General features: G+C 36.0%; 1 protein-coding gene across 1 annotated transcript; it reads right to left on the bottom strand.

The window, feature by feature from the left end:
- Positions 1–7,548: 7,548 nt before the first annotated feature.
- Positions 7,549–8,832, bottom strand: LOC113362148 (cyclin-dependent kinase F-4-like). Its single transcript, XM_026605121.1, has one exon. It carries the CDS (start codon positions 8,830–8,832, stop codon positions 7,549–7,551), a length of 1,284 nt encoding a protein of 427 aa, XP_026460906.1.
- Between the last annotated feature and the right edge of the window lie 1,743 nt (positions 8,833–10,575).

Raw genomic sequence — 10,575 nt, 5'->3', positions numbered from 1 at the left:
GAAGATTTCAATAAAAGTATTAGATTCAAGATTGGAGCGGGTAAGAAAACTAGATTTTGGGAAGACTCTTGGCTTGGTGCAGGATGGTTATGTGATATGTTTCCTTTGGATTATGAAGCTTCAAGGACCAAGGAGGTCGTGGTGGCTAGTATGTATGAAGTTAGGGAAGATGGTGTACGGTGGGCGTTTATGTCTAGGCAAAGATACTCTCAAACTATTATAATTGAAGGGTTATCCATATCAAATCTTGTTTCTTCTATCTCTATCCAAGAAGGGATTATGGATACCCGAATTTGGGTTGGTAGTGATCATGGTAAGTATACGGTTAAGTATGGAATTAAAGACAACGACAATCAAGGTGAGCGGATTATCCAATCAATGTTGTTTGGAGTAATGAGTACCCTCACAAAATGAATTTCTTTCTTTGGCTTCTCTCTCGTGATCGGGTAATGACGGCGGATACACTTTTGAGAAGAGGTATGGATGTCTCTAGCGTATGTCGTTTTTTGTGAGGAAGATGATGAATCGAGTTCACACTTGTTTTATGGTTGTTGGAGAATCCGGAGAATTTGGGATTACTTTGTTGAAGGGTGCGACTTTGGATGGTCATACGACCCTAATGTCATTACATCTATGAAGACTTGGAAGTTTAATTGAGGAAATGAAAGACTTAGTCGAATATGGAATAACATACTGATAGACGCATTTATGTGTCTAATATAGCCCAATTGTATATATTGTCAGTACCCATTTTTGTACGTTTTATGGTATTTTATTTATTTGTAGGTGTTTTTGGAAAAATAAGGTTTTGCGGCGAAAGTGACTGAAATGTGGCAGTGGACCTCTGTAAACAGTGAACCGGAAGTACCCCAAAAGTATGCCGGATGCGCCCTAAAATGCACCGGAAACGCCCCAAAAATGTGCTTGAGGAACCCAGGAAAATTACTATTTCCATTCCAATTGCTATTCGCACCCCAGCTCTGGTTAAGGGGCACCCTTCTTCTCAAATTCAAAAATAAATTTTGGCGGGAAATTTTCTTTATACACTGGTAGATTTTCCAATCGATTTTTGAAGGTGTTATAAGGAGATTAAATCGCCGAAACTTAATGGGTATATGTGACATGGATATAAGAAGATATTGTGGTGGTTGGGATCGATCAAACTTGGCCAGATAATCGATTCTCGATTAAAGCAGGAAAGAAGAGATATCGGTTAAACTTGGAAAGAAAATTACGTAAAGATGCTGCATGGGTTGTGGAAGTTAAGTGCAGATATTCTCTTAGGTTGCATATCAACAGATTGTGGAAATTATCAAGACAATTAACGCATGCAGAGAAAGAAAATAAGAAATTATTCCCAAGAATAATTTTCCTTTACTGTGAAGATTTTGAGGAATTAATGGCGAGATTTGATGTGCCTGGAATGTATAAATAGGAGATACATGAGTCCTAGAAGGGTGGTCGAGAGTTGGGAGGAGAAGAGAGGAAGCTGCAGAGGAAGAATCACAATTCTCTCTGCTGCTCTGCTGCTGTTCGTGATGAACATGAAGAACATGAAGAACGGACCTGCACCAGCAGTCGTTTTTCTACAGTAATAACGACTCAGACCAGTGGGTCGTAAATCAGGCAGTCTTATTTGCCACAGCGTTTGCGACAAGCTGCAGCAGTCTTATTTTGTCACTGAGGGTCGTAGGTCTCTGGTTTTATTGTATTTCTCATATTCTCATCATTTGTAAACCATTTTTGAGCCATAATAAATTATTTTGAGAGCATTTTTACTATGATGAGCTAAATCCCTCGTAACCAAGGCAATGGAGGAAGCTATTCACGCAACATAAATGGGTAACTATTTCATTTAATTATATAATTCACCTAATCGCTGCTTTTGCAGAGTTTTAAATTATTTGAATGATTGTCTTAATTATTTGTTATTCAGTTTGATAGGTTATGCTTGGTTTAATCTCTTGATAATCTATGCTTAAGGTTTACAAATAATGTTTGAGAATCTGTATGATTGATAGTGAATTAAAGATAAAAGAGGACTTAAGAATTGAATAGAGTTTTGAAATATTTATCATTCAATTTTGCATAATAGTGGAATCTAGTGTCTTGGTTACCTCTCGCACCCATTGTTAATAATTTTGTATATAATTTTATTAAACCTTTAAATTTAATCTTCACAAATCTTTGAGTTCGAATCCTATTTACTACACAATGAACCCTAGAAAATCTTTAATCACATACCGGTAGCTATATGGTGGTGTATATGGAAAGAGCGAAATGCAAGAACCTTCGATAATAAAAACAAAATCTTGGCAAGCCTCATAAGAGATATCAACTTACAAGCATTCTTTTGGGCTGAATCGAATACAAGAATGTTAGGGATTACGGAAAATATGGTGATCTCTTTATGGGATTCATTATACCGGCCTCAATAATTTTTGTGTTTGTTTTCTTGGGTAGCCGAATCCCCTTTCGGTTCCCCTTTTTTGTTTGGTTATAATCATTGGGTTAAGGTACTCCCCTTAAGTTCCTTTTTTAAATGAAATTTCTATTTGACCGATCAAAAAAAATAAAATAAAATTGACATGTCGAAAACTTTCAACAGGGTAAGCTAGAATTTTTTGATAAAAAATTTAAAATCCTTTGGCTTTAGTGAGGATATATTTGTGCCAATTGATCCTTTATCAATGGATTTCTGCATCCTCTATAGTTGCCCTTTTATATGCGAAACTTGCGAAGAATTTAATCCTTCAAGGGGCATTAGGCAGGGGATCCATTGTCCCTCTTGTTCATACCGTGTATGAAAGCTCTTTTCTTGCTCCTAATTCACTAAGAAGATTTTTTTTTATCAAGGTATCAAATTGACAAAAACTGCTCCCCCAATCTAATACATGTTCTTTGCCGGTGACTGTTTAATTTATTGTTTAAGGAAAATAATTTAAGTAGTTGTTAGAATTTGTTAAATGTCATAATTAAATATTTTAAGCTCGACTTCAGGCCAAACATCTGTTTTTTTTTTGTTTTTTTTGTAAAAAAGTACACAACAAACATAAAGGCGTTATATACAGGATTCTGAAAAAAAAAAAAGAGATCTTAAAGACATTAGGTGCTCTTTTTATGAATCAGTGTAAGCTTTAATCCTTTGATAATGTAGTTGAAAAAATGGAACAAAAGAGTTACCAATTAGGCCGGCAAAGTTGTACCGCAACCTAGTACAATGGTTATGATTAATCTGTTTTATCAAACATGCCCTTCTCCAATATGGGTTTCTTTGTGTTATCAAAATAATAACTGATAAAATTAATGCTTTAAAACGTGATTTCTGATGGGGGTAAAAATTATAATTATAAAGGTATATAAAAAATAAGATACGATATTTCGTGCATACCTAAAGATAGAGGAGGGCTAGGTTTCAAGAAAGCTAACAAAACGAACCAAGCAATGGTCAACAAAATTTCTTGGAGATTAGTTAGTAATGCGAACGACCTTGGGAAAGATTTTAACAGGAATATATTTCAAAAATTACGGTGCTTTGCCGTCCAAGAAAAAATATAAAAATATTGGGTTTGGAAATGTATTCAACAAGGAATTCATCACATTAAACAATATATCATACAGGAGGTTGGGAAGGTATGTCAATAAAGATATGGGATGACAATTGGGTGCCAGGAAGGGGAGAGGTCTCACCAGACACTTTCTCATAGAGAAACAAAACACACTTGTGTCTGAGTTGATAAACTCAAGCACTATGAATTGTAACAGGGATACTTTGGAAAGTTTGTTTATTATGGAAGTAGTCGACCAAATCATGAACATTAAGCTTTACAAAACAAATGAATAATGGGTGCTGAAACAAAATAAACTGAGATGGACTCTAACAACAAATGGGGAGTTCTTAGTTAAATCCTTATACTAAATCTCTCAGAATTCGAAAACCAGTGACACCATAAATTTATCTAGAAATCTGTATGTGAATGGACATTTCTTACATTACAAAAAAATTTCTTAGAATAGTATGGGAGAGAACTTGCTTTCTATTGTACTATGTTCTTCCTTTTGTAGGCTTTTCCCAAAATCCTTCTTCTTATGATATTATGCCACATGTCATAGATACCTCCTTATTTACCATTATTTCCACTCCTCTCAATAAAACCTTCCACATCTCTATTAATTCATTCCTTATCCTTCCTACTCCATGGATATACTATTTCGTCCTTCGTCCCTAGTCCCGAAGTCCCCATGTTAACTCATGGGCTTACCATTCCTCTAGGGACTCGTAGTCCTATTAAGGGGAAATTATTTTCATGTACCAACAACTGTAAACCTTGTGATTCTCACAAATCATCTGGAATTCAGAAGTTTAGTTGGAGGTTTTCAATATCTTACTCTCACAAGACCTGACATCACCTTTGCAGTCAACTATATCTCTCAATTCATGTACTCTCCAACAATTACGCACATGCTTATTGTAAAAAGAGTGCCCAGGTATCTCAAAGGCACAATTGGCTATGGCAATACTATTTAAGTTTGAAATATTAGTTCCATTACTAGTTATTCTGACTCTAATTGGGATGGCTTCCCTGATACAAGGCGCTCTACTTCAGGCTGTTGTGTTTTCTTAGGAAATTCTCTAGCCTCGTGGTCCTATAAAAAGCAAAAACCGTCTCGAGAAGTTCCACAGAGGATAAGTAGAAAACTTTCAGTGTCTTAGCTGCAAAAGTGATGCGGTTTAATTTTGAGGTTTAATCTGCGAGAAGAATTACGCACTACTCCTACTAAACCTCTTTTAATATGCTGCGAAAACATGGGTGCTTAGTTTCTAACTGCAAATCCATCTTTCCATGCTATGAAAAAATACATTGAAGTTGATTATCACTTTTTTTCGGATTTGATGGATGATGGAATTGTTGTAGTTCAGTCATACCTTCTTCTCGACAGCTAGCTGACCTCTCCACCGAAGGACTTGCTTCTACTACCTTTTACAACTTGGCTTGTCAAATGATGCATTGTTTTCACCCTCCATCAGATTGAGGGGGAGTGTTGGCAGTATAAGTTTGTTTTCTTATTTATCCCGTGTAAAAAATGTGTTATTTGTAACTCGTCTTTATCTTTATTTACTGTCTTTGTTTTACAACTTCTAGGTTAGTGGTAGTTGTTATTTTTACTCTTGTTGTTTCTTTATATAGAACAATAACCTCTATAGATCTGTCAATAACATTTGCAGTTTCTTGCTTGTAGATCTTGTCGATGTTAAAAACTAATAGGTTGTATCTACATTCGAAATGCTCTATTCTGTTGAATATTTTCATAAATGTTTATCGCTATCCTGGGGGTAGGGGGTGGTAACTCCCGGATGTATTCGACCTGTATCGGTTACCAGAAAGTTTTATCGATGTGTAACTTCCCATAGGGTTTGTTTCAAGAGATACCATTAATGGATACCTGTTGAAAGCGTCTATTGAAGATAGAAAGAAATCTCCAACAGGCATGAATTCCTCTTTAAATAGCGAAGGCCTTCTCCCATTTCAACACATCAAAAATCTATGTTTTCTATATAAGCAACATGAGACTCTAAATACTGTGTGTTTTTGGTTGGATCAAGGGAGTACAACTCTTGAATCCAACAACGTTGTTTGAGCTTCATCATATCCTAAAAGCATTATTCATTGACTAATTGCACTCGCCAATTATTTGGGAATGGTCGAAATATTTTCTAAAAAGAATCAAAAGGCTTTGAAGCTTAGTGACACAACATTCTTTTCTGTTCTCTGAATTTCATCCTCTGAGTACCCACTTTCCAACATATTCTTCTAAACAATTATGCCTTTTCTTTGACGAGTTGCTGATTTGATGTTGCATCATGACCGCGGTTTGGCTGATCATATTAGGTGAAAGCTTTATTTGGGTTATATGCAGATCAATGTGAAGTTATCAGGAGTGAGATTCATTTATTTATTTTGCATGAGTTGGTTTTCCTCCTTTTTCTGTTGGAAATAAATAGCAAAAGTTAAGAAGAGGCTCATCAATGGGAAATGACGAGCTGAAAATCATGCCTAATAATAATAAAAATTGTATGTATTTTGTCGGTATCGAGGTTTTATTTGTTCACTTGAGCAGATATATTCATGTGTTGTTGCGTCAAAATCAAAAAGGGGCCATCTTCAGAGTGAAAATATTAAACGTTGGGCTAAGGAGAATCTCTAGTTGTTACCTATTTTATGTTTCCAGGCTCTCTTTTGTCAGAATTCTTTATATTTTCAATTTTCGGGTCATATCTACTGTACTCAACTTAGTACGGAATCAGGGAACAATCTTTTTTTTTTTGTTAGAAACTGGGTTTTTACTTTTCGTTTTCCAGGATACAATTCTATCTTCCCTTTTCTTTCAATCTATTAGCGAATCAACTACATAAACGACCACTCAAATTTAAAATGCTGTTGGAAATCCCAACTCCCATGACTCCATCGTTCATATTGAAGCTTAGCACTGGGCCTTACACATTGCCGGAAGACTCACTTTTTCTCTCAAATAAATGAAATAATGACCACTGTGACTAGGGAAAGAAACAATTTCCACGAGCTTCTGGCAAGGGATACTATGGTCATGGAAACAGTAACTAATATCATGATGGTATAAATGATCCAGACACAGTAACTTATGATGCTTGTAATCTCAGTTAAGACAACAATTTGGTTTTGTATGAATAATACCCACCCATAATACTCACCCAATTATCGCTTCTAACCAAGGGTTTAGTCCAACTATCCGTGCAATCACTGTATGGAGTGCAATGGTGGAAACTCGGAAGTGGTTCAATCTAGGGTCATACGACTCATACCTATTGTACTCAACTTAGTGTGGAACCAGGGAACAATCTTTCTTGTTAGAAACATAGTTTTCTTTATTATTATTATTTTATTTTATTTCAGTATCTTTTAGTTTTACTTAAAAGCACAATCGAGAGTCGAAGAAACAGATCAAAATATCAGCATTAAGTTTCGTACACTTTTTTTCAAATTCTTGCTCACTCTAAATTAAAAAAACATGAACATAAGCCATGCATGAAAGCTTTAAAAGAAAAATGAAGACAAAAAAATACACAAAATTGATTAAAAAGACCAAAATCAACAATTCTTGGGTGAAAAGGACATTTAGATTTTAATATTGTTTAAATGGACAAAAATTTAAAAATAGTCAGGATGTAAACATTTTCATCCTACCCATTTTCAAATATTTTCTTATTTTTAATTTATACTAGGATGCATCCAGTTTCATCCTTGCTATTTTTTAAGTTTAAGTCAGGATGAATCCAGTTTCATCCTTGCTATTTTTTTAAGTTTAAGTCATGATGAATCCAGTTTCATCCTTACTATTTTTTGGTGTCCATTTCACCCATACAAATTTTTACTCGTCCATATGAATCATTTTTTAAATATATTTGGACAAATGACCCATTTTCCGAAGAAAATAAGGGGAAGTTAATTATTAAACAAATCAAAGAATCTTCATAAACTTTTGTTGCATCATCTTTGCCGATCCCCAACTTTAGAAAGCATGCGCTGCTGCTGTTTGCTTCTCCTGATGAGTTATCTCTCTGAAAGAGGCATCTAAACTGCAACCCCAAACACTCTGAAACAGATCTTGGCTTGTCATGTTTCCTACAGGGGAGAAAGGGCCAAAAAGTTCTACACCAAAGCAAGTCTGATTAGGATATATTCTCTGCGCGAACTTTGCACTTGTATCCTCTGCCCAAACCCTCTTTAACATATCTTCAATTGTAATATCTCTAACAGGGGAGAAAGGGCCAAGAAGTTTTTCACCAAAGCAAGTCTGATTAGGATATATTCTCTGCTCCAATTTTGCACTTGTTGTCGCTTCTGGCAATTCACGCATATCGGGCGCAAAGTAAGGATGCTTCAGAGCCTCCATAGCTGTTGGTCTGTTTTTTGGATCCCAGGAACAAAGGGATTTAATCAGATCTATAGCCTCATGACTAGCAGATGGTATCATTGTAGAAATACCATATGGATGTACTTGAGGAAACTTGTAACCACACCAATTGGCAAGTTGTATTCCTTCTGCCCACGACTCATAAGTTGGACTTCCGATTACACTGCAAATCTTATACAGCTGATCTGCTCGATTCTTACCAGGAAAAAGAGGACGAAACGAATACAGTTCGGCCATTATAGCCCCAACTGCCCACATATCAACAGCAGAGGTATACGAAACCGAGTTTAACAACACTTCAGGTGCGCGGTACATCCGTGTAGTAACATAATCTGAACACGGTGATTTAGAATCAATTTCCCTAGCTTGACCAAAATCCGCGATCTTTATTGAATCTCCATCTCTAGCGACCAGCAAGTTATCTGGTTTTAGATCTCGATGCATATATCCACCAGGACGATGCATCTGTGCAAGAGCTAGCAAGATTTGACGAGACCAGCGTCGTATCCGAGACTCCGAAAAAAGGCCTATCCTGTTCTCCAATAACCCGTTTAGTAACTCAGCATCCGTACAAAGATTGATCTTATCATGCATAAGGCGATACAGAGTAGATTCTTCGTAATCAAAGACCAAATATAACACCTGATTGTCAAAGATGAGTTTTCTGAGTCCGACGATATTCGGATCCCCATAGAGTTTAACCAATGCCCTGACTTCTGGAAGTTCAAGGCATTCTTCCAAGGACGAATATAATTTCTTCATCTCCTTTATTGCTACAATTTCAGAACCATCAGCACTTTGATTATCTATAGCTTTCCATACGTATCCGAAGGTTCCTTCGCCAACTTTATCAATCAGAGTATAACTACAATACTCCATGCTTATACCAAATCGTCGAAGAAAAACTTAATACGAACTTCAATTTTTCTTCTTCTCTTTACCTGAAACGGCTTCAATGAATTTACTTATCTGATGAAACATGAAAGAAAAGGAAAAAACTGATGAAACTCTTTATTTCAAGAAGCGGATCAAGAAACAATGAAAACTGGGATACAAGAGCTATATGCATGCGCCCATGTATATATAAGGGAAAAAAAAACTTATAGAGCTACTAGGAAACAGTGTTCGAGTCTATCTGGGTAATGTTTCCAGGCGGTACATAGCGTAATTCCAAATTTTGATATTTTGGAGAGAATACGGAAACACAAATACGGAAATTTGACCAAAATTAATAGTCGGTTCCTAGTTTTGACTTTTTTCGAACCCAAAACTCAAGTAAACTGTAAACCTAGTTCCAAGGTCAGAGTAGGTTGCGCTGTTCTGTTAATTGATGAAGCTCTGGTTCTCGTCAATGAAATACATAGATATTTGAATGTTGTATGATTCGGATGTAGTTTTTTACACTTATATTTTGCAATTCAGGCTGCTTGAATGCGGCAAAGAGACTCCTGGACGAGATGGTTAATTAGTAAAGGAAATGTAACCACATATAGTTGTATCATTCATGGCCACTGCCTACATGGTCAACATGATATTCAGATGCGTCTACTCGTTGATCATGATGGCATCTTTCACTATGTGACTCCGTTATTTTTTTTGTTATTAAACACTCTCTCTCCCTAAGTGAGTTAAATGATCTCTAGTTTACTTTCTTCTTTTTCTTTTTTTCTTTGTGTGTGTATGAACCCTTGTTAATTATGGCATGTTTCATATAGAGGCTAGTGTTCTGGTCCAAAATGGTTCACAAACTCTATCATCACTGTCCGATAGCTAAAACCGCATATTCGTACTTCTCTGCCGTTGTAAATCCTTATCTTTGTATTTATAAAAGCTAAGATTGCTCTTGGTAAAAACAAAAGTTAATGGAGTGCACAAATCCTATATTTGCACATCTTTGGATGGTCGAATAGTCAACTATGAGGGTTTGCCCTTACAGGCGACCATTTACCTCTCGGCCATGTTTGAGCCCCCAACGGCGATCATAAATACACTCCGAAGAGGAGGTTTAATTAATTGATGGAGCTCAGGTTCTGTTCAATGAGATATATAGAGATTTGAATGTTGTACCGGATGTAGTTGTTTATACTTCTTTTATTCATAAGTGGACTTCGAAATTCAGGCCGGTTGAATGAGGCAAAGATACTCTTTGACGAGATAGTTACTAGAGGAAATGCAAAGACATATTATTGTATTGTATGATTCATGGACACTGCCTACATGGTGAAGCAAGAAGACATTTTGATGAAATGAAAGATTGAGGGATTTCACCCAATGTGATAACTTTTACTATCTTAATAGATTCACATTGTAAAGATAGGATGGCGGAAGATTCTTGGAGCTATTTCAATTGATGGACAAGATAAACATTAAACTGTTTGAGTCGATGGTGGCCAGGGTCTTTGAGCCAAATGAGTTTAACTACACTGTGTTGATCAAGTGGCGGCAGTAGTTTAAATTCGAAAAATGGGTTATTTGTGCAAATATTTTTAAAACATGGTTCAAATGGACAGTAAAAATTAGTATGGGTGAAATGGACACCAAAAAAATAGCAAGGATGAAACCGGATTCATCCTGACTTAAACTTAAAAAATAGCAAGGATGAAACTGGATGCATCCTGATGT

This window comes from Papaver somniferum, chromosome 1, assembly GCF_003573695.1.
Source record: "Papaver somniferum cultivar HN1 chromosome 1, ASM357369v1, whole genome shotgun sequence".
Classification (NCBI taxonomy): Eukaryota; Viridiplantae; Streptophyta; class Magnoliopsida; order Ranunculales; family Papaveraceae; genus Papaver; species Papaver somniferum.
The sequence above is the reverse complement of the archived record's forward strand: the minus strand, read 5'-3'. Positions and strand labels throughout refer to the sequence as shown.